Consider the following 24,976-nt stretch of genomic DNA (forward strand, 5'->3'; position numbering starts at 1 on the left):
GGTCCATCACATCCCCGATTAAAATGCGCTGGCCGATGCCTGGACTGACCTAACGCTGTATGCCGATTGAGTGCAGGTGGCGACTAGGAAGAGCTGTATACGACGAGAGACGCGCTTATGATTAAATGCAGGTGGCATAATGAAGGGATCTGGGATGAATTTCGGCCAACTGGGAATTATTAACCTGCAATCACATCGCTCAGCACACGGGCGTCTTTATTGTTTAGCCAAGCGTCGATGAACGCGAAAGGAAACAACACCCGTGTGCTGTACGATGTCAGTGCACGTTAATGATACGCAGGTGGTCAATATGCATTCTTGATTCGTCAACTATGGCATCTGTTTCTCAATGTTTGGGAGCGAAAGCTCTACTTAAGGACCGAAGCTGCAAAATCTAGGTCTTCGCTGTAGCCTTGATATTGACCATGAACAAATAAATAAAATAAATAGTGCCAAGAGTGGGATTGCAACCCACGGCGGCGCGAACAGATCCGCTTCTCAGACCAGTGATCGAGATCACTATGGTATCGCACCAGCCGATAACTCCTGGAGTTACTGCAAAACACTTTCGCGCTGTGCACTGCACATCGTCGTTTGAAATAATTTCCGTCTACGCGCCAACCGATCATATCAGCCTAACCTCGATCAGAGTTTAACCCGAGCCTGATATTCTCGCCAGACGTGCCGACGACTTAGCCAAGCAAAACCATCCATGGGCTAAAAGGACTAAACGCACGCTTTCGCACGTATGGTCAGTTTAGATCCGTTAAAATCCTATCATTTTCTTTTATTCTCACCTTCGTATTCTAGGCGCTGTCAAACTGCTGAGCCGACATGTCAACCGCGCTGTGAGTGAAAGCACTCAGCGAGAGAGTGAAGGAAAGAGGACAAAGCTTATTGTGGAACGATAAAAAGAACGAAAAATAAAGTATCCCTGCCCTTGCCACAAGGAAAGCGGGCAGGAAGAAAGGCATTAGCAGAACCGTCCGCGGTTCTACAAAATGTTGAGTAAAGGTACTGCGCAAAAATAATACAAACATGGACGAGAAGTGCACAAGGTCGGGCGCAGACTCTCGGCTGGGTTTATTCAGAACAACAACGCATACTTATAACTTCCACACCACCATGTCAGTCACTAAGCGCAATCCAGAAATCTGCATTCTGACTAATAAACTCTTATCGAGGTATCACTCACGCAATCATCTCTTTTGTTCCTAATGAAAAAAGCCTCAGCAAGTTCACGTGCCATCTGGTCACGGCTGTGCCTCAAAATCCTCGTTCTCGACAGCAAAGGCAGACATGGGTTGTCACGCGTAGCCGAAGGGCATGCGCTACAATGTAAGGGCTGATTAGATCCTTTTCCGTCTTAATTGAAAGCTGGTGTTCCCTCAGCCGGTCGTTTACACATCGGCCCGTTTGACCGATGTAAGCTTTCCGACATATCAGGGGGAGCTCGTAAACAACCCCCTCCGAGCTCCTGACGAACTCAGTGGCGTGACACTTCTTGCAACCTCGCACGCTCCTTTCTCGGGCAGCAATCCGAGGGCAGAGGCCAATTTGCACGGGGCAGAAAATACCACCGGCACGCCGTAGCGATTAGCTACGTTCTTCAAGATATGAGAAACCCTGTATATGTAGGGAACAACCGTCGCCCTGATTTTTTCTCGGACGGGATCTTCCTGGGGTGTCAAAATGTATTGACATCGAAAAGCACACGGGCGACATTTGCATTTCACCTTTATCAAAACTCGACCTCCGCTGCAGGGATAGAACCTGCGTTCTCGACTTCAGCAACCGATAATGGCATTTAGGATATTTTAGAAACAATGACAAAAATGCGCAGTTGCGGAAGGTTGGTCGTAATGTTAACACGCTGGGGTTCTTTACTGAGCACTCCTCCTACAGAGCACACGCGCGTGTTTAGCATTTCGCCTCCATGGAAGCACAGACGCCACGGTCGCGCTTTTATCCGGCGTCGTTCTGGTCAGCAGGCTACCGCTCTGGCGGAGAAAAGAAAATTGGTTTAAAACTGGTTTTTGGCAAAAGGAGTGGCGCAGTATTTTTCTCACATATCGGTGGGCACCTGAACCGCGCCGTAGGAGAAGGGATAAAGGAGGGAGTGAAAGAAGAAAGGGAGAGGTGGCGTAGTGGAGGGCTCCGGAATAATTTCGACCACCTGGGGATCTTTAACGTGCACTGACATCGCACAGCACACGGGCGCCTTAGCATTTTGCCTCCATAAAAACGCAGCCGACGCGGTCGGGCTCGAACCCAGGTACTCCGGATCAGAAGCCGAGCTCCTTAACCACTGATCCACTGCGGCGGGTAGTGGAGAAGGCCAAATTTCATATGCGCTTTGTGATCGCCACCTGAATGCCATAGGAGACGCAGGCACGGTGGTAGAGAAACGGCACTTAACGGGCATAACGCTTAAACTAACTAGGAACGAGCTCCCAAAGCTGGTAATGGTTTAGGGGACCTTTCTACTGCCGATTGTCTAAATTTAGCGAGAAACTGTAGCTCTATTCACCTGGGAAGTGTGGTGATATATTTCGCATAGCTCTGGAGTACGTGTTTTGTGGAGTGGCTGCGTATAATGTACAGCGTACACAAGTGGATGGAATGCCTCAGCTATCACTGCTGCTTCTGTGTGGTTACTTCAAGAACATAATAATACTATTAATTGGTTTTGGTGAAAGGAAATGGCGTAGTATCTGTCTTATATATCGTTGGACACCTGAACCGCGCCGTAAGGAAAGGGATAAAGGAGGGAGTGAAAGAAGGAGGAGGTGCCGTAGTGGAGATCTTCGGAAATAATTTCGACCGCCTGGGGATCTGTAACGCGCACTGACATCGCACAGCACACGGGCGCCTTAGCGTTTTGCCTCCATAAAAACACAGCCGCCGCGGTCGAGCGCGGGATCTCCGCATCAGTAGCCGAGCGCCCTAAGCACTGAGCCACCGCGGCGGGTAGTTCAATAACAATGTACTTATTTCACAGCCCTCTAGGTCACTTTGTTAATTTTTACGGCCCTACTACAAAACTTATTTGTAGAGACTTCCAATCGCCATAGTTTTTTTACTGTCATCTTGATTTATATCTTGACAAAAAAAGACAACACGTCAAAAAGAAGCAAGCGCCTTACCAATATCAGCGGAAATCTTAACAAAAAATAGTGCACATTTCGGAACTAATGTTCAGCGCATTCTACTCTGCTATAAAGCAACGCACATATCCTTCTACCCTACTGAACGCATACTATTACAACAGGATGTTAGGTTTCCTTCTACTACAGAAACTATTTTACGTGCTGTTGCTGTCTGTTATACATATTGAATTTCCAATACCTGCACAGATCCTAAAGTTAATTGCAAGCTATAGTCGGGTACAACTTTAGAAGGCAGCGCCCTTTGCCCCTGAAAGGCGGATGCACACGAGCCTCCGACAATAGACGCGCACTTCAGGTGACATCATGAGCCGGACAGCCGGTGACCCCGCCGACGGAGAACATGCCTAACATGGCCACCCTCGCTTCGAACTGGGCCGAGTCGCATCAGCGGCGTGCGTCTCCCTTCGTCAGAATGAATTCAAGTTATTTGTCGGCGTCTGTCATGCCTGAAATATTATTGCGAGCTTACGATGCACAATTTGTACCGCGTGCGTTTGTTCTGAGCCGTGAGCCGACGAAAAAAGATTACAGCGAACATCGGTGACGCTGCGCTGCGCTTCGTCTGGAAACAGGACCCCAGGAAACAGCTCAGCGCGCAAACGATCGATCGTTGGCAGCAGTATGATAAGATAACTGAGCGTCGAGCCGGGCTTCGTTCGAGTGTCGTTCGATGCCGTCGATCTTGCTCCGCAGCAGGCGACGCACAGCGTTGCAGAAGGCACGGAGTTATTTTTCTCTCGTGATCCGGACTGTGCTGTAGCATTTCCATCATGATAGTTTTACCAAACCACTCATCAAGATACACAAATCTTATTTATACCGAGAAATACACGTTTTAGAAGCAATCACATTTTTTTGGACGGGACTATTTCTTTAGTCGTCGATGCAAGTGCCTGCTACGCTTCAGTCATCTGGGCGGGGCCTCTCCTGTCTTCTAAAGTTGTACCCGACTATAGGTATCCAGGTCCTGTGTACAAATGAGGACTATGTTCGTCCTGACTGTAGTTCGCAAAAGCGCTACCATCTGTGTCAAAAATAATACAGGGAGCCTAGAGTACTACTTGGGAACAGCATTGCCCAGGACGAGTGAGCGCGCAAAATAACGTCGCTTATGGTGATGTTTTGTTTCTTCGGGTCCATTTCGGGAAGAGTGGTGGCCATTCAATGATTTCCTTGCAACGCTGTTCCAATATTTTAGCTTGTTATTCGAAGCAATGCACCAGCAGCCCGCAAAAGCGATCTAATGATAAAATTCAAATGGAAATGCAGCTTGCCGACAGTGCTTTATTACAGTAACGGCACGCGCCGAGAAGCGCGCCTGCTGGTAGAATCATTACGTGGGCTGCACCACGCACCAGGAACAAGGGCGGTGGAGCCGTCGGTTCCGAAGGAGCACCCCATAACGCTCGAAATGAACGTGTCATTCTTGGAACACTAAGCAAAGTTGGTGATGCAGCGATGATTTTAGGCCAGCGGCGGTGCATCTCGGCCAGTTCTTTAACCGATAGTTACGTCCGATGAAGCCGCCAGGACCGCTTCTATAAATCGTTTGGATTTTTTAGCGAACCAAAGCTACATGTATTGCCACAGAACTCAGAATGAAATAGGCTTGAGGAGGTTGGCAATTCATTGTAACACAGTTAACATAGCGCGGGAAGAACGCAGGACAAAGACGAGACAGGACAGGCGCTATCACCACAGCGGATTTATTGAGACCAGGGGCATATATATATACGCAACTGATACAGCCGATAGAAAGATGAAAAAACATAGCAAAAGTGTCACACGCTGTCAAATCATGAAATCGAGATCTCTCCTTGATAATGCCACAGACGGCCTTCCGACGCATTGACCCCCTGCCCGTACTATTTCACATGCTTCCTTTATTTCTCTAATCAAGTCGTTATGGGGCCGATAAAAAATGACTGACTTGTCGAACAGGGGATGGCAAGGTGGTTCTGCGTCACATTTTTTCTCGTCTCGTCTTTATCCTGCGTTTTTCCAGCGCTCTGTTTTCTGTGCCCACTGTACATCAACAGAAGTTGGTTGTTTTTTCCTCAAAGGATGTAACCACAGCTGTTTTAGTTCATCACTAGTAATACAAAAAATTTAGGCATTTCTTTAAAGAAGATATGTGTTCGTTTTAAAACAGCAGATTGATGTTACGTTGAAACTTTTCACCTCAAAAATAGCATATGTGCACACTGCCACCAGCAAGAGCCAGTTTTTTATCTTGCACCGCGGGGGTCGAATTTCGATGGAGGCGAAATTCTAGAGCCCCGTGTACTGTACGACGTTAGTACAAGTTTAAGAGCCCCAGGTGCTTGAAATTTCTGGATCCCTTTACTATGGCGTCCCTCATAGCCGGAGTCGCTCAGGGACACCAAACACCCATAAACCAAACCAAACTAAGCCAATATTTATCTTGTACGATTTCGAAATATTATTCTTCACAGTATCAGGTCATTACGTATTTTATACCAATAGGGTCTGAAAAAATCTGAACCTTATTTGCAATATTTCAAGTGCTGGTCAATGCATATGTTTCTTTGAGTTGATCAAGTTGCTTATAGCTTCCAATAGAAGTTGTTTAATACTTCAGTTAACAACCTTAGTTACAGCAAACTCTGTTAAACAAACGTAAATTTTGTGCTGACCGCAGACAGCCTTATTGGTTGCCGATGGGCATCGTACAGCGGAAGCACTTGGTTAGTACAATGGTCAAGAGCAGAACTCATTAGTTTTATCAAGTTTCCTTCTCATAGCTCTTGCTATTCGTCGACGGGATGGATGCTTTCGAAGTATGTCACCTAGCCGGTCGTAGTAAACTTGCAAATGCCTTGGCCTCTTCACCTCACGAATCTGCCATTTCTCTGGCCCAGTCATTGCTAATTCATATTAATTGGTGGCATTTGCGTGCTGGTAGTAAGTAACATTACGATATCGTTAAACGCTCAAGCATTGCTAGCGTGAAGATTAAAATCCAACCACTATACCATGAAGAACTACTGAAGCTAGGTTTGCTTCATGATGGGTGCGGGCGGCCAGTGTAATAGCTACACACTCCAAGCAGCCGCCGTTAATAAATCGACATGCGCTATATACGATCGACGAGAATATATGTTGGCGGCGTATTGCCGAAGAGTTACCAAGAGTGCTCAGGCGTGGTGTATCCCAGCTTCTTGACTTCTTTTACAGGCAAGCATGCCGTTGTTTTTTCGGAAGACACGAGATGGATGCAAAGTGCAAATCTTGATGATTTAGTCCTAATTTAAAGGAAGAAAAGCTTCCCAATGCAAACTTGAGGCATTTGCACACTAGTAGGATAAAAGATCTCGGCATTCCTTCACCTTTCGCCGCTGCTGCCGGCCACATTCCAAAGGTAAGTAGCGCTCCATTCTTTTGGGTCGTACTGTATTCGTCTTGCCGTCAGGCAGTCGAGGATGTTGTCACGGTCAATATCCATTAAGGCAATGCTGTCCTTGAACAATGCCACGACCTGTGCGGGAAATCGCCACGTATTGAAGCCAGCTTCGAACACGCACTTCGGGTCAGAGGAAAACACATAAGAGGAATTTGCTCATTGGCAAGATTTGCAGCATTGCACTCACAGGGAATCTGCAACTTTTGCTAGATGTCATTACTTGTTATGGTTGAGGATATAAGTTGCTCTGTGGTGGCAATTCAAAATTAGTCGTTCAAGGTTTTCAACTAGAAACATGTCGACAATTTTTTTTTGTAATCACGAGTTTGGCGCAATAGATAATAGTAATCAAAATTCTTCCCCCAGGTCGCAAACCTAGGCAAAAAAAAAAAAACAACCTGCGTGGAAGGATGACCTTTTTTGCTTTCAAGGTTACTACAGTTCAATGTTGAATTCACAGCTGTATGTTAAGCGTTCTTTTTATATTTTTATAGCAAGGAATTGCCATTCGTTCCTAATAGAAATTGCGGCATTAGTGTGAAAGAAGATGCAGAAATGTATTGCAAGCATTTTCTGATAAGCATATGCTTTCGCGCTTGGCTAGATATACCAGGCGAAATTTGTTTTGCGTTTGCGGATGCTGTGCGGAGGCTGTCGGTGCTGTGCGTGCATGTGCATTGTACAGCAAGGCGGACATTATGTACCTCACTGAGCTCGATAATTAGATGTTGAATTATATAATAGACTTGTTATTTTTGAAAATAGTGCCAATATTATATAGCGATATTGCAGGCCGTAAGCACTGACTGTGAGCCTAGGTTTTACTATTTTTTGTTGAGATGTGTTTAGATATATCTACCTGCACAAATACATGTTTTAAAGCTCGTCGGGTTAGCTTTCTTGTGTTCCAAGTTGATAAACTTGTCACTCGCAGTTGAAATACACAATAAACCAAAGCCGTTTTTGTATATTATGACGCAGCAATGGTTAACTCGATATTCGATGATTCAACGCACGATGACACAAGGTTATCAATATGCAACTTGCAAAAGCCTACTTAAGGTGCTCTGAAATGCGTGTTTTGATGTCTGATATTTCGAACCACACTGCTAAAAAAATAAAAAAACAGTTCTTAACGCAGACGGTAACCGGCTGCAGTTTTGCAGTTTATCCTTGCTCCATTAAATAATAAACTGTGACACTTCATTTTAGTTATTATTTGTCGAATTACTGATCTCTGCCGTGGCGATATTTTTCCTTCTTACTGTACAATCCATCTGCGGCGGCTGCACCAACGTACCTCTCCAAGTTGTTAAAATAAAAATTTGTGAATTAAAAAAATCTTCGTGTATACTTTCACAAAGAGAGAAGGAAGCATCAATCAAGGTGTAGTCATCTGAAGACTACGTAGAACCTTTCTGATATTCAGTGAGGTTATTCTGGAATTTTCAAAGCCATATGATCAGTGCATTGCTGTCGAGATCATTGTAAGTTATGTGTTTCACGACAGCTCCCAAGCACTACCCAAACATTGGCACGCGTAACGTCTGCTGATATAATAACTGATGGGTATAAATTTACTCCGGTGGACTTGGCTGCAGGTTTGATACCTTGAGAAACTTCACATTACAGCTGGACTCCAGTGGTGCATATGAGCTCTTGGCTTCCTCCCGGGAACAAAGCAGTGTTCAAGAGTGGGCCTGTCGCAGGGTAGACGAACAGCAATCTACTTTAGAATTGAGATGCACGCAAGGTTTAGCCGATGTATTCGAGAAACGGATGTTCTTTGTTGTTCCAGGAGTACCATTTTTAGCGAATTTGGGAGCAGAGGCATTTCACATACTTTAGGCGAGCAACTTTACACAGCTTTCTCAAATGCATGGGAGCCGAAACGTCGTTTTTGTTTCTTGAATTTGTTTTTATTTTTGGTTTCGGCGTCCATTTTTGCGTTTTAATATGATTGCCCCAGACCAGACGAGACTTCGTTCATCTCTGGAATTCATACAAAAAATTTATTTGATAGGTATAAAAGTACACTGAGGAGGCCCGCAAGGAATTTTCACTAAAAACCGTGCTTTGTTCCTAATACGACTATTTAATCTTCGCGAATGTTTGCATTGAACTGCAAGTTTCCTTCATGCAAAGTGGAATAGAAAATTACTCACCTCTCCAAAGTCAGGAACCTCATGCTGCAGGTTGCCCGGTCCGCTATCTGCACATTCAGCTTTCAGGAGAAAAAAATGCATGGCAATAGCCACACCATGAAAGACAGGAGCGTGCATCATCCTTAATTCAGACTGTCACTAGCGGCGAGAAACCTTTTTCCAGGGTCTTTTATACCTGCGCGAAATATGCGATCCCCACGTGGACGCACAGGATATTTTATCCTTTTTATTGTGCGCATAATCTCCATTGCCTGCAGATAGAATGGTCGGTGGAATGCCAGCCAGCTGTTAGTGCACGACAAGACAGGGACAAGCGTAAAATTGTGTCAGGGGCGAAAGCGATGTCTAGCACTCACAGTACATATTATGTTCTTGTTATTCTGTAATCTAGAATTCAAGCAAAAATAAAAAATTAAATTGGCATTGAAATGTCAAAATCTAAGAGCTCTATGCATTCAAGAGGGATCATATGTCCCTTTTGGTCGCAAGGCATTGAATACGGGTCTGTAAATTACACATAGAGAGACAGTACCAGATGAACCAGGAATATATTCGACCACCCCGGTCAGAGCAGCGCATATGCACTACACATGCCCGTGTATTAGGTTCCCGAAATTATTCACTCATCGAGATATAGCGGGTGGTTGAAGTCACAACGGTTGAAAGGGTAAATTGCAATAAGCTGCAAGAAAGACGAATGGAGTATGTTGTGGTGACGACTATTCCTATCAAAAAGGTTAGTAAAATGCAAGTCACATGAAGGTCGGACATGTTTAATTACGGCATACATTATTTAGTTCTCGTGAGAAAAGATGCGGCATTTGAAGAAACGTGTTATATGAGCACGTGTGGTGGGAGAGAAAAGGAGGGCAGGAATAACTAAAGGCCCAATATACATTTTAAAGCGAAAATAGTCAAGAAAGGTTAAATTACCTACCACTAGTGTCGTGCACGTCACCTTGATACCATGACCGCTGTCATCGGTGCAACAATATTTTTGAATGATCTTTACACAAGGTCTTACTGTGCCTTTCCGCCACTTTGGTTGTTTCTGTCAGGAATAGAAGAGAGAGAGAGGGTTTATTGATAAGAAAGGAAGAGAGGTTGGCCTGAAAAATAAATATCTGGCCTGCTACTCTGCTCTGGGGGACGGGAAGAGGAGATAAAAGAAGGTCACGATGGGGGACGATGATGATGGGAGGAGGCAGATGAAAAACTACTTAAAAAAAAACAAGGCACACTTTCTGACATCACAAACGCGAGACAAGGTCCGTGTCGCTCAAAAAGCGTGAGAGCGCTCGTGTTGCCTTTACAGTTCTAAAACTATCTGGCCAAGCGCCGAGGATCAAATCCTCAGAGAGGAGCGATGTGTCCATAGGCTTCAGAGCAGATGCGAGAATGAGTCTTTCACGTGCATACGCTGGACACGCCACTAAAACATGTTCTACAGTCTCTAGCACGCCACATGTGGTACATTCCGGGGAGTCCGCTTGTCCTATTAAGTGCAAGTATTTGCTCGTGAATGCCACATTTAAACGTAGTCTACGGATAACGCAAACGGTACAGCTGTACGCAGGCCACTGCTGAAGGCGCTCCTTGCTTCAGCGTCGGCGGTCTCATTTCCATCGAGTCCGCAGTGTCCGGAGATCCACTGAAACACTATACGGTGGCCGTTTCCCTGAGCAAATGATACGAGACTAATGATATCAAGAGCCAGAGCTTGGTAGGCTGTGTGGCGTAGGGAGCATCCTAAAATGTGTAGCGCAGGTTTACAGTCGGTGAAAATGCACCACTCCTGAGGCGGTTCTCCGCAGATGTGGCGAATCGATTCCCGAAGGCCCACAAGCTCTGCAGCGGTTGAAGTAGACTTGTGTCACAAAATGAATCTGCGGGTAGTCTGTTGTGCAGGGATTGCGAAAGCTGCTGTTGATGCATTTGGAGACGCAGATCCATCCGTATAGACGTGCACACATTTGTGGTATTCTGACCAGATGTAGGCAAGTGCGAGTTGCTTCAGTCCGCTAACCGGCATCGTAGACTTCTTGATTATGCCAGGGACATGCGGGCAGACTGAAGGCTGAGCCATTACCCAGGGGGGCTGCAAGGAATGATGCGGCAGGGCATAGTCTGATGGCAATTCGGAGCGATGGAAGCGCAATGCGCGTGCAAGACTGCTGTCCGGTCGCTCATCAAAAATCTTCGTCAGCGGGTGACAGCGGTGCCGTGTAAGCGCACGTAAATATACAGGAAGTGGTTCGTGTGACAGGTAGACCGATATTGGGCACGCACGAGATTTCTCAATCGTGCCTTTGTTCGAGGCACAACGTGGTAATCCGAGGCATATCTTGAGCGCCTGTGCTTGGACACTCTCTAATGTCCGCAAGCAGGAAATACTCATGTTAGGGAGTACAGGAAGGCTGTAACGAATGCAGCCAATAATGAGGGTATAGTAAAGTCGAAGCAAGGAGCGCTCCGTTGGGCCCCATTTAATGCCTGCCACAAAGCGAAGCACATGGCAAAAAAGAGTGAGTCTTTTCTTCAGCATGTTTATATGCCTCGACCATGACAGATCGCGGTCAATGATAACGCCCAAAAATCTGTGGTGGGAGACGTATGGTATTGCAACCCCTTGAAGAGTTACCGGGTAGTGGCAGACAGACTTTCGTGGGAATGCGACCACAGCACATTTTTCAGCTGCCAAGAGCAAACCCTGACGCCATAGGTACCTTGAAGTAGATGACACGGCACGTTGCAATCACGCACGCATTTGCGGACGTGTCGAACCCGACGCCCAGATGCAGATATCATCAGCATAGGCACTGATGTGAATGTTAGTGGGAAGTTCATTCACCAGTCCAATCAATGCCACGTTAAAAAGGGTCGGGCTAAGAACTCCTCCCTGAGGAACTCCGCGGCAAACCTGATGACGGGTAGTCTCCCCATCAGGCGTAGACATGTATACAGACCGGCCGTTGAGGTAGCTCCCAATCCACGAATACATCCGGCCGCCAACGCCAATGTCGTCAAGGGCATCAAGGATGGCGTCATGAAGTACATTATCGTAGGCCCCCTTGATGTCCAAGAAGACAGCAGCGACGAGTCGGTGACTACGTTTTTCATGTTCCACTGTCGATATGAGGTCGATTACGCTGTCAATCGAAGAACGTCCCCTCCGGAACCCGGTCATCATATCCGGATAGAGAGCATTCTGCTCTAAAAGCCATTCAAGCCGCGCCAGCACCATTCGCTCCATAACTTTGCCGACGCAGCTTGCTAGTGCAACTGGTCGGTATGAGGTAAGCTCATAAGGACGTTTGCCAGGCTTCAAAAGTGCAACCAGGCGGCTGATCTTCCAGTGTTCTGGAACGATTCCGGAAGCCCATGTATCATTGTAGTAACTGAGCAGCACAGTTCGGCCTTCCATGCCAAGGTGAGAGAGGGACGCGTACGAAATCCCGTCAGGACCAGGTGTAGATGGACGCCTACACGAGGAAAGAGCAGCTTCTAGTTCAGGCATCGTGAATAGCATGTCGTAGTGGTCATCTGGCGAAGGTGGTACAAAAGCCTCCAAACTGGTTGATGGTACCATAGTTGTGCCCACAACCATTTTGCAGAATTCTTCTGCTACCTCTACATTATTACGGCGTTGGTAAAGACAGGGCATGGAAAGGATAGCGTTCCTGCGGGGGTGAACGCAAACTCCTGGCTACATGCCAAATACGCGACAGTGGTTGGCGAAGGTCCAGCGATGAACAGAACTGCCTCCAACGTTGTCGCCCTAGTCTCGCTAGGTGGCGCTTTATTTGTCGTTGAGCTCGGCGACAACGGGCAAGATCATACGTGGATTTGGTTCTTCTGTATTTCCTTTAGGCGCGCCGACGGACTGCGCGTAGTCTTTCGAATTCCACGTCAAGAGTACACCCTGGCGTAGGCGCACATATATACAGCGTGGTCTCACTGAGAGAGGACGTAATAAGGCCTTCTATTTTAGATGGTGTTGAGAGGTCCACACAGGAAATCTCCACGGACGACCTAAAGGCAGGCCAGTCTGTATATCACACGCGAGACGGAGTAGTAGGTGCGTACCACTTGACGCAAACTTACGTTGGAATGTGGTCACTTTCATGTGTTTCCACGTCACTGCACCAGCTGACGTAAAACTGGAGACTTGCTGAAACAAACGCCAGATCCAAGCAGCTGCTGTACGACGTGCCACGCAGAAACGTAGGCGAACCATCGTTGATATTGATGAAGTTCTGGGAGTGCATAAAGTCAAACAGGTTCCTGCCTCGGTTATTCATAACAGCACTACCCCACTGAGGGTGATGAGCATTAAAATCGCCCACTATGATATGAGGAGCTGGACAACTCTGGATGGCTGAATATAGGTACGAAGTATCAATGGCATCTCTAGGTGGAATGTAGGCACCGATTATCGAAAAGACCCGTCCTTTTAGCGTGACTGTCAAACAGATGTAATGGTTTGTGTTGTGTGGCTGTAGAACTTGGCGGACGTGCGCAATGTCTTGGCGTATGCAAACTAACACTTTGCTAGTTTCGTCTTCTGTGCGAGACCACAGCAGCACGTATCCAGAAAGGCGGAAAGGCGACGGCATGTTGGGCTCACATATAACCAGCAGAGGGAAGCGGTACTTGTGGACGCGTTGCCGGAAGTCACTCAGACGACCTCGTAGGCCTCGGGCATTCCATTGCACCACTACACTACGGCGCACGTGCATTGGCACAGATGAGGTGGGTTTTGGTTGTGCCATAATGAATTACTGCAACGCCGCCAAGAGCGGCTCAAGTTCATCCAAAAACTGCTCAACAATCTTTGCTGTTGGCGTGTTAATGCCTGAAAGCAGCACGCGCATTGAACACACAAGCTTTTTAAACATTATGCTCACATCCTGACCTTCGGGCATGCCAACAGTGTCAGCTGGAGTGGCAACCGGTCTTGGTCTTGCCATGGCGATCTCTTTGGATGGCAGAGCAGGCCATTCAGCATCAGAGGAAGAAGGTAACACAAACGCATCAGACTGAGTTACTGCGGTAACATGGGACACGGGCGCAGATGTCTTGTTATCGTTGTTAGGCTCATGCTGCTGTGCCGGCTGAGCTGATACTTCCTGCGGCTGTGGTGCAGGTGGACTAGAATTGTGTGGAACCGGACGACTCCGCCGGGAACGATGTTTGCGGCAACGAATACACGCCGCCGCTTCTTGGTGGGTCGAATTGTCCTTCACCATCTTTTTCAGGATGAGCCTTTCGTTTTGCAGCTTAGGGCAGTCCTTAGCTGTGGCTTCATGGACACCCGAGCAGTTGGCGCACTTTATAGTCTCCTTCGTGCAGGTGTCATGCTGGTGCATCCCGCCGCATCGACGGCAGGATACCTCATTCGTGCAAACAGCACTCACATGACCTATCTTGTTGCACTTGTGGCACTGAACAGTTTTGGGAACATACAGGCGGACAGGATGCCTCACATAGCCCACCTTGACGTGGGATGGCAGAGCGTCAGTTTCAAAAACTAGTTTGACACACTTGGAGCGCCCGAAACGATGAATGTCAACAATCCGGGCCGTAGATTTAATCAGCGACCAGAGGTCCTTGTCAGCTATCTCCGGGTCAACATCAGTGATAAATCCAGTGGTTGTCCGCTTCCCGTAAGCAACGTAGGAGCGGACCGCCATGCCACCGAGGACGCTAATTTCTTTCAGTTTGTCTACTGATGCCTGAAATGTAACATCTACTGTCAGGACATTCTTCCATGCATTAATTCTGACTTCACAGACTTGTCCCGGAACAACCCGGTCGAAAAACTGGGTTAGCCGCTGTCTGTTAATGGTGTTCAGATTAGCCGTCTGCGTTGTAGGAACGAAGGCCACTGAGAAGACACCTGGCTGGTCAACATTCCTCGTAGGCATCTCACCCGCTGTCGATGTCCGGCGCAACTTCCTTTTCTGGCGGCGCGACTCAACAAGCGTGAAGCTGCTGCTGTCAGAATCCATCGCTGTCACCGTGGATTCATCAGACGAATTTGGAAGCTCCACATCAGCACTAGAGTTGCCACCTGGTAGAGCCGCAGTCTTGTCAACGGCGACCACGGGTGGACGCAGGGGTTGTACTCCCGCCATCCCGAAGGATGACGAGGATACAGTTCACGCACAAAAGCAAAAAACTGCAGAAAAGTGAAAGAGCTCAAACAAAGAACGTTCGGCACCACCACTTCTTCTTCTTCTTCTTCTAGAAATTGAGGCCGCAACTAGATGATTATCGCAGAAAGTGTACTGAAGGCTCTTACTGGCTATCGAGAGACATCTAGATTGTTACCTACAAGCGCACTCTGACAAGCATCGACACTCCTTCGAATACGATAAATTTTTCAGAACTTGCTATCTTCTGTGGCAATACTGCGCGCGTGCTTTCTTTTAGATGCATGGCTTCGGCTGAATCAAACCTGGCACTAACCGTCACGTAGCATCAGAAGTAGCCGACAGAGCAGTAAAGACCATTATTCCAAATCTAACGTATTGTACCCGGCGTCCCAGCTAACATTAGCCAGGATTTAAAAATATGGTGAGACTCTAAGACGATGCGACCAAATGTATGTAGCTGCTTGTTGTAGGGAGCAAGTTGCACTATATTTATATTGTGCTTGATTGCGTAACTTGCAGAGAATAATTAATCAAATTGGCAAACAACCAAGTTAGGCGATAAGTCCCTTTGAGAAAGGTGCAGAGTGGTCCGCAAAACGTCCTAATGAAGTGTCTAACTTTCGGCCGCCGCTGTGGCTCAGTGGTTATGGCGCTCGGCTGCTGACCCGAAAGGCGTGTGTTCGATCCCGACCGCAGCGTCGAATTTCGATGGAGGCGAAATGCTATGGGCCCGTGCACTGTGGGATCTTAGTGCACGTTAAAGAACCCCAGGTGGTCGAAATTTCCGGAGCCCTTCACTACGGTGTCTCTCACAGCTTGAGTCGCTTTGGAATGTTAAACCCCCATAAACCATAAACCAGTTCCTAACTTTCCATATTGGGGATTTTTTTTATTCCGGTCACTGTGGATGCTGGGGAAATAGAAAAATATACCACGTGACATGCCCGCTTACGCGCAGAAATTGCAGTGCTTTCAAATGTTCAGCGTAAACACAAACAGATCATTTAGCCCGCTGCGCTGCCGCTTAAAACGCGACAGGGCAAGTACGCCGGAGCTGGCTGTGTGATTCAAATAAACACTATGCTTCTTTCGCGGCAATTCATGATAGATATAACCGGCACAGCGCTTATCGCTTGCGCTGGAGTAGATCATAAACCTTTTAAGGGGCAGCACACACGGCTAAATGAGCTGTTCGTTTGTTGTCCGTATGTTTTAGATCGCTGCAATCACGGCGCGCAAGGGGTCATGTCGTGTAGAATTTTTTATTTTTCTGCCTTTCTCGGACATCTGTAGCGAGCGAAAAAAAAAATGAGGACGCAATAGATAGAAAATTAGAAACTGTTAAATCCGAGGATTTATGACCCTTGTACAACTTTCTCATTTTAAATTTTCGCCTAACTTCCTTGCTAGAGAAGTTGGTTAATTAATCTTTAAAAATTGTAAAATATATGCAGAATACAAAAATCGCACAACTTGCCCTATACAATAGCCAGCAAAATGCATTTATTCGTGCCTTCTTAGATTGCCGCGGAATATTTTTGAACCCTGGCAAAAGTAAGCTGGGACGCCCTGTACATGTACAGGGTCGTCGACTCTTAGGGTGAACACGTCAGTGCTCGACCGCGTGATGCAGAGCGCATGGATGCAGATTGACGCATTCAAAGAGAGACCTGGAGGTTGTGCTTCGCATCGTCTGCCTTTTAACTTTGACGTGCGGCTTCGACGGACGCACTGGCTCTACGAAGAGCAGGGGCAAGCGGTCGCGTGTTCACCCTAAGAGTGGACAACCCCGTACGTATAAGAAGGGGCCCTGGAGAATAGGCGACTGTGCTGGTCGAGATTGACGCAAAGCTTTCTAGTGGTTGTTTGCCATGTCTTCAAAACTGCCGGCACGCGGCTTAATCGCTTTGCTTGTATTGCAAGACGCGACCAGATCTATCTCGAGCACGCAGGTGGGGCGGATTCTACGTTTCTTTTTCCAGACTGCTGTCGCTACTTGCGCGCCTTCGTTGTCAGCCATAAACTGAGCACGGCCGACAGCGGTGGGCATTCTGTTCGACGACCGCCGAACGCGCTTGTTGCTTTCGCCGCTGTCGAGTCATTCAGTTCCTCACGGGCGCGAGTCAGCTGAATAAAAAGTTTCACAAGTCCTTTTCCCTGTCTTCCTGGCTGAAATTATTCACCTCTCCAGAGTCAAGACTTTGATGCTGCGCCCTCTACAGTCTGCTATCGACACTTTCAGCAATCACGAGAAAAAAAAAATGCGTGGCAACAGCCATACCAAAAAAGACAAGGGAACGCGCCATCCTTAATTTTGAATGTAAACAGCCACAAAAAACCACATTCCAGCATAGTTTATAACTCGGCAAGTTATGCGTACTGCACATGGCCAGACGGGCTATTTTATCTTTATCATTGAACACACTCTTTCCATTTCGAACAGATAGAATTGGCGGTGCTCTGCTAGCCAGTAATAAGCATAAGCAGAGCCAGAGATAAGCGGAAAACTATTGTCAGGAGAATAAAATTGGCTCGCGGTTTAGTACAGCTAAGCACAAAATATTGTTCGAAAGCGCAGTTTTTTGCAGGTGGACACCACCGCCACTTTTCTGAAAGCGCGATTGAGGTGTCTACTAACCCAGGGAGCCATATATGCGTGTTTTAAGCTTTTTCATCGTCTGTGGCAATTTACCCAATGTACTTTGACGGCCTATGCTCCAGTTCCGCGTTTGTGTGGCAATTTTAACGCCAACGTGTATTGCTCTAGTGTCGTGTTTCTGCCACAACGTTGTCCATGCCAACGTAAACAGCCCCGTATCTGCCACTAACGCCACATAGCTGATAGTGCGAACAGTACTATGGAGAACAGCAGAGGAGTGTGTGCTGCTCTTTAAGCTAGCGCCCTAGGGCCGAAGCCAGCAAAGCTGAGCTGCTCGCGTCGCCGCGGGTTCAAATTCCAGTCGCAGCAATGTTTCTCTTATTGATTTATGTATGATTTGCCCATATTCACCCTCATGGTCAAGCCTCGCACAAACCGGCTCGCCTGATCGTGAAGTAGAGCTTTCGCAATAAAAGTGAAGTCCAACAATCGCCGTACGTCTAATGGCCTTGGTATTTTTAATCCGAAATTTAAGCAAAAGGAAAAAATAAATTGGCCTTCAAAAGTCAAGCCCTCAACGTTCTCAGACTTCAAGGGCGAACATATCACTCTACTTGACGGCACACACTGAATGCGAGTTCATAAATTGGAAGAAGCCAGGCTGTACTATATCCGAGAGCAATAAATACCAGTACCCGTATGAGAGAAGCGTTTATGAACTACACATGCAGCTGCAATAGGTTCGTGAAATTACTCCCTCAGGAAGAGCTCTCAAGTGGCACAGCACAAAAACGTTAATACTTTTCAATGAGGAACAAAAAAAAAGACGAAAGGAGTACTTTGTTCTGAGGTCTACTGCTGTAAAAAAAAAAACTTCAAATTCGAATCATACGAAAGTCGTACATGGGATATTAGAGTATACAGGTTTTAGTTCTCGTACGAAGACACGTGGCATCTAATGATTCCTGTCATATGAGAACGTATGCTGAGGGAGAGCAGGGCAGTAATAAATGAAACCCTTAACTTTGAATTTCCTGAGATGCATTTTATAAAGTTAATAGCCTAAAAATTTACATTAACATGCAATATTATCCTGTAATGCATCAGTTGGATGGCAGAACGGCCACATCCACACTGCAAACGAGATTTTTTATTTTAAGAGCGTTAGCTCTTACTGCTCACGTCTCGAGATTTCGTGGGGTCTGCTAAAACCCTTGATCACAGCGCCATTTGTGGCACCAAATTCTCATCACGTTTCGAGATTTCATGAGGTTTCCTAGCGGATGGATTGAAGGTAGGAGCGTTCTTTTTGAAACGGGGCAGTGGTAGTTGCCACCATGCTCAGTTTTTCTCCTTTATTTTTGTTTAACTCGGCTATAAGTTGTTAGTTGAATTCGCCATTTTCTTTAAAATACGTCTTCCTACACTTTAAAACTTATGTCACCCCTCTGCTTTTGAGCCACCAATCCTTCAATCACTTTTTGCTAATTTCCACCGCAGATTTATTTACATGACTATTGTTATCTCTAAACCCAGATGCCTCAGAAAGAGTGACTGTACCTGCATCGACATCGGGATGGATACCATCCAATTTTAGAATGACGTGTTCTATTGTTTCTACAGATTTACCACACACAGCACATGTGTCATCTCCTTCGTTAAATTTCTTGCTGTAGCTGCGCGTTCTAAGACACCCTGACCTAGCTTCAAAGAGTAGCGCACTGCCTCTTGAGTTTTCATAAAACGTTTCCTTCCTGATCTGCCTTTTCTAGCATAGATATAGTTCTAAACTATGCTTCTTTTCTATTGAATCTATCTAATTTTTACCTTCGACGTTTTTAACCTGTCGTTTAATGCTCTTTCTTTCTCCTTCCCTGTCTCTGGCAAACCTACTGGCCAGCTTTCTAGTTCGTTTCCGCCATTATGTGTCTTCAAATATCTTCGAAGATCTTCGAATATTTGCTTCCGCCTTTTTTTGAGTGCAGATTCATCAGTTCCACGCTGTTTTCTATTGTGCTGTCCTATGTTGCTCTCTCATTTGGGGTGATTACTCTATCGTCTTTCCTAAATGACTCAGCTGTAACTGATTAAATGTAGTTCACAGCGTCATCTCCATCTAAACATTTTCCCTTGGCATCGTGAATCTGTTCCTGCTTTCTGTGATTCGCTTTGCCCAGCTAGCTTATATGGCTCCAGAATTTTCTTGGCCCCCCTTTAGTTGCATCGCGAACTTCAGCCAGCCAGCGATCAGAGGACTGCTTCATTTTAGACCTGCACTTGCTGTTTCTTTTGTCGATAAGATACCCATTTTCGGCCTAATTCTCTTCAGATAACTGCGCCCTCTTTGCTTCTCTGTATTCCCGTGATGCCAACCGTCGTTGTTCGATAGCCTCCCAAATTTCCTTATTCTGCCACCCCGAGATCAAAGCGCCATCTGTGGCTGCAACTAGAAAACAGCGCATCTCGCATTGAGACTAATAGCGCAATCTACAATAGCATTGCAGATGACGTAACAATGATGACGTCACGGTCCAATATGGTGGGTAGAGGTGGAACTACGTGAGTATGACATCAGGGGACGAAATGACGGCATAGTTTCGGTTTCTTGAATCTAAGATGGCGGCTATTAAAATTAGTTGTTCCCTCTCATTCTTTTCTCATCCCCTCACCAAAAAACATCTTAAATCGGGTAGGAAAACTCTACCGTTATGGGGCGGCTATACTTGTATAGATTCATTCCGCTATATACACTCCGACAACTACGGGCCCCATTAAATGGGGACAGTTGTACACCGTATTTGGTTCGCAAACAAAACCCTATGGGTGGTGGTATAGAAATAAAACCACAATTAAATAATAGGTAAGCATTGTATACATGCAATTACTAATTGAAGCGTTACCATATCGCACAGCAAGCCATATTATAGGCCCACCTTGACCCCACAAACGAAACATATTCCGTTTGGGAGGTATATCGATGGGGTGCAACTCGACAATGGGTAGACGAGCATCGCAATTTCTCTGATAGATGGCGCTAGATGGCGATCGTTCCGCTAGGCGGCGTGCGTGCACGCGTAGCCGAGCATGGTGGCAATCCACGCCGTTTCAAAGGGTACTACATTCCGTTTCTCGGCAGGAGTGGTGCGTTCTTCTTCGCTTTCTTCATCTAGTAAAGCAAACAGCTAACGCTCGTTACTTCAACGTTTTCCTCACGGTGGCGCCCTCCTTTTTTGTGAGACATCTCACTGCGCTTTCCTGCCAGTTTGGTTCTTTCTGTCCGGGACAGGAATTGAGGCCGCAGGTAGAAGATATTTCCGGAAAGTGTACTGAAGGTTTTTGCAGGCTCTCGAGAGGTGCAGCTGAGATTATTAACCTTGGGGGGGGACGCGGGGAACAGATCGCGAAAATCGCGTAAAAAAATCGATTTTTGGAAACCATCCGTTTCGGTATCTGCAACACCTAATCGACGTTGTACCAAAATGGTTTGGCTGAAAACGCACTATAAATGCCCGAAAAAAATTAATTTGTGAGTGCGCACGGCGAGAAAACAGCCATAAAACGCGCAAAATCACCGGAGTTTGCGGAGCCATATCTCGTCTTTCCCGCCACCGAGCGCCGCCATCTTGGTATCGTTCGAAAGCTCGAAGTTCCGCCGTTTTGTTTATGAACTTTTTGGTCGTCGCCATCTTGTAAGAGTCGCACAAACAGAAAAGAAGCGCGGGTCTGCCAGCGGCGGCCGCACGGGCCCTCCTGATGAAAGCGGGCCTCCGATTGGCTGCCGCTTTGGAAGGCGCCTCCCCATTGGCTGTTGCGTGACAGTGGGGAAGCTGGCAACCACCGCGCACCGCTGTTTGCTTCGCAGACCACGCCGGCGTTCATTTCTTCTCACAGCGCTCACGTTATTAATGGATCGTCGCTCGTTTGAGAAGAAAGTGTCGACGAAGCACGCCTTCGGGAAACGGAAGCGCAAGCCTCCTACGGCGAGAAAACGACGGCGGCCAGCGGGAGAAGGGGAGCATCCCACTGAACAAGCGGATAACGTGCCGCGCTATGTTGCACCCTGCGAGTTCAGCAGCGAAGCCGACAGTCGCCCTGTGCGATCGATGCTGATAACCACGTTGACGGAAGACGCGCCAACGGAGACTCTCGCACCTCGGCGTACTGCCGCGCTTATCGGTAGCCGAGATCGCATCGTTGAAGGCGACGCGGGTCGAAGATCACCATCGCCGGCAGAGACGGAGTGTTCAGATTCTGCCGCATCGTGCGACACGGGCACGCAGCCTGCGAGTCAGCCCCAGCCGTCGACGAGCTACAATGTGATAGCTGAAGATTTACGGGACGATTCATCGCCGGAACGTCGCACCATTCAGGCGCACCTCGAGCCGCGTTTCGTGTCAGCAGCGACGGCAGAAGAGCAGGCACGCAGCGTTCGCGATTCCCTTCTTGCAGTGCCCGCAACTGAATGGAAGTTCGGTTTGATGGACCAACAAGGCCAACAAATTTCGGCCTCTTGTGACAGTGAATTTATTATTGTGCAGATTTCCGTGGTGAACTCGTTGATTGGCAAGACTCTGTGCCCAAGATGCCAACAGCGTTCCGTCGGTGTGCACTGCGATACCAGGCTCGGTCTGGCAGTGGAAATGGTGCTTTCGTGCACTACTTGGGGCCCAATTGAGTCCCAGTGGTCTTCCCAAGGGAAGGAACGTGCAAGGGTGTTTGACGTGAACATTCGCTCAATGCAAGCTATCAAAGTGATAGGGAAAGGGCAGACAGCTCCGAACGATTACTGGGCCACTATGAATGTGTCCCATCGTGGTTTACACCACAAGACATTCCAGGGCCACTTGAAGGGCCTTTTGAAGCCTGCTGCAGAGGAGGCTGCCGACAACATCTTTAGGGATGCTGTAGCTGCTGTGAAGAAGGTGTACAGCGAGATGGAGGTTGGGTTCACTAAAAATGTGACCGTTATTTGTGATGGCACCTGGCTCACGCGCGGTCATAGCTCCCACATTGGGGTAGGATGTATTATTGAGTTCCACACAGGGCTTGTGCTGGACAGCATTGTTATTTCAAACTTCTGCTTTGGATGCAGCCTGGGGCCAGCAGAGAGTGAGCCCACCTACCTTCAGTGGAGGCAGCAGCATCACTGTCAAAAAAACACTGAAGTTGGCTCTGGCCGAATGGAAGTGGAGGCCGCTTTGCAACTTTTTGGCCGTTCGTTAGCCAAGAATGACCTGCGATATACAGCTGTTATCGCTGATGGAGACAGCCGTGTTTTCCAGGCGTTGCAACATGAGCAGCGATATGGGTTTATAGCAGTCACAAAAGAAGACTGCATAAACCATGTAAAAAAAAAGAATGGGTGCGGGTCTTCGCTCCATTGTGAGCAAGGCCAAGAAAGGGGAGCCACTGGGCGGCAAAGGTGGGCTGACCCAACAGCTGATTAAAAAGCTCACAAACTACTATGGCCTGGCTATCAGCAAGAATGTCAATGATGTTGCTGCAATGCAGAAAGCTGTCATGGCCACTTATTTGCACGTGACATCTAGCGACAGTGACCCTCACCATGAGCTGTGCCCCCTGGCCCTCTCAGCTGGTGTGAGCAGAGAGCAGCAGAAGCAAAAAATGAAGCACGGCCTCCTCATAAATATAAGCTTTTGAGCAGAGTTGCTCAAGCCATGCTGCCCCTGTATCAACGCCTTTCAGACATCCACTTGCTGGAGCGCTGCAAGGGTGGAAGGACCCAGAATGCAGCTGAGAGCCTGCACTCTGTTATTTGGTCGGCACTCTCAAAGGACGAGCACGCCTCACTTTTTGCAGTAGAGACTGCAGTGAATGAGGCAGTCATAAATTACAATTCAGGAAGCCAAAGAGCTTACTCAGAAATGTGTGCCACCTTGGGTGTAAATCCTGGTGCCCTTGCCGTCCAGAGGGTTCAAGAAAAGGACAAAGAACGCCTGAAGAAAGCATCCAAAGCCCACCAAGCAAAGACGCAAAGGTGCAAGAAGATGCCCGACAGCAATGATAAAAAATTGTACAGCCCTGGTGCTTTTTAATAAATCTGCAGCGCTTGCAAAACTTTGAAGCCCGCTTTCTCAGTTGTGTTTTTTTTGTTGATCTCCTCGCTCGTGGAATGCATAGCACAACAATGGCTGAACCGTTTTTGATCCAGTTTGTTTTGATGTGATCTATAAACTGTGCTGTACATGAAAACAGTCTTGAAATGTTTATTTACTTTTTCATTATTTTATTACTTCACAATAAGTTCATGGCTTTATGCAGTGAAGCACAGCCACGTGCATGTCACGTCCAGAAAAAAATTATTAGCACGCTAAAAAAATTTTCAACACTGTCTTAGTGTAGATTAGACATTTGGGCAAATATGCAATGTATTCCCGGCACAATATTTTGGTTCGTTACTGTGCCAGGCTTTCCACAAGCAACAAACCTGTAGATTCTTATAAAACAAAAACTAATGAAGATATCTTTATCAAATTTTATATTTGTCTCTTGACTGCATAGTGCAGCATGTGTGCCCAATTTCAGCCCTTTTTGCCAAGAAACAAAAAAGTTAGTTCTGATCCCCTCCTCCTCCCTTAAATCGGGTAGGAAAACTCTACCGTAATGGGGCGGCTATACTTGTATAGATTCGTTCCGCTATATACACTCCGACAACTACGGGCCCCATTAAATGGGGACAGTTATATACCGTATTTGGTTGCTAAACAAAACCCTATGGGTGGTGGTATAGAAATAAAACCACAATTAAATAATAGGAAAGCATTGTATACATGCAATTACTAATTGAAGCGTTACCATATCGCACCGCAAGCCATATTATAGGCCCACCTTGACCCCCCAAACGAAACAAATTCCGTTTGGGAGGTATATCGACGGGGTGCAACTCGACAATGGGTAGACGAGCATCGCAATTTCTCTGATAGATGGCGCTAGATGGCGATCGTTCCGCTAGGCGGCGTGCGTGCACGCGTAGCCGTGCATGGTGGCAATCCTCGCCGTTTCAAAGGGTACTACATTCCGTTTCTCGACAGAAGTGGTGCGTTATTCTTCGCTTTCTTCATCTAGTAAAGCAAACAGCTAACGCTCGTTACTTCAGCGTTTTCCTCACGGTGGCGCCCGCCTTTTTTGTGAGACATCTCACTGCGCTTTCCTGCCAGTTTGGTTCTTTCTGTCCGGGACAGGAATTGAGGCCGCAGGTAGAAGATGTTTCTGGAAAGTGTACTGAAGGTTTTTGCAGGCTCTCGAGAGGTGCAGCTGAGATTATTAACCTCGATGCACAGATTGACAGGCATCGAAACCCCTTGGAATACCATAACTTTTTCAGCACCTGCTGTTTTCCGGGCGATTATTGCCCGCGTGTTTTCCATTAAATATCTAGCTCCGTCCATTGGTTGCGCCTAAACTACGTTCAACGCGCTCCCACACGAGGAAGAAAATAA

The 24,976-nt window shown here is 47.1% G+C and overlaps 1 protein-coding gene across 1 annotated transcript in view; it reads right to left on the reverse strand.

The window, feature by feature from the left end:
* LOC144097368 (uncharacterized) overlaps positions 1–8,916 on the reverse strand; it is a 29,050-nt gene extending 20,134 nt beyond the window's left edge. The window contains exons 1-2 of the mRNA XM_077630105.1: positions 8,760–8,916; positions 6,521–6,669 (exon numbers count right to left, since the gene is read on the reverse strand). Coding sequence (XP_077486231.1) covers positions 6,521–6,669; positions 8,760–8,879 — 269 coding nt within the window. The 5' untranslated portion in view covers positions 8,880–8,916. The remainder of the gene's footprint in view (positions 1–6,520; positions 6,670–8,759) is intronic.
* Between the last annotated feature and the right edge of the window lie 16,060 nt (positions 8,917–24,976).

The sequence above is a fragment of the Amblyomma americanum genome, chromosome 7, assembly GCF_052857255.1.
Source record: "Amblyomma americanum isolate KBUSLIRL-KWMA chromosome 7, ASM5285725v1, whole genome shotgun sequence".
Taxonomy (NCBI): Eukaryota; Metazoa; Arthropoda; class Arachnida; order Ixodida; family Ixodidae; genus Amblyomma; species Amblyomma americanum.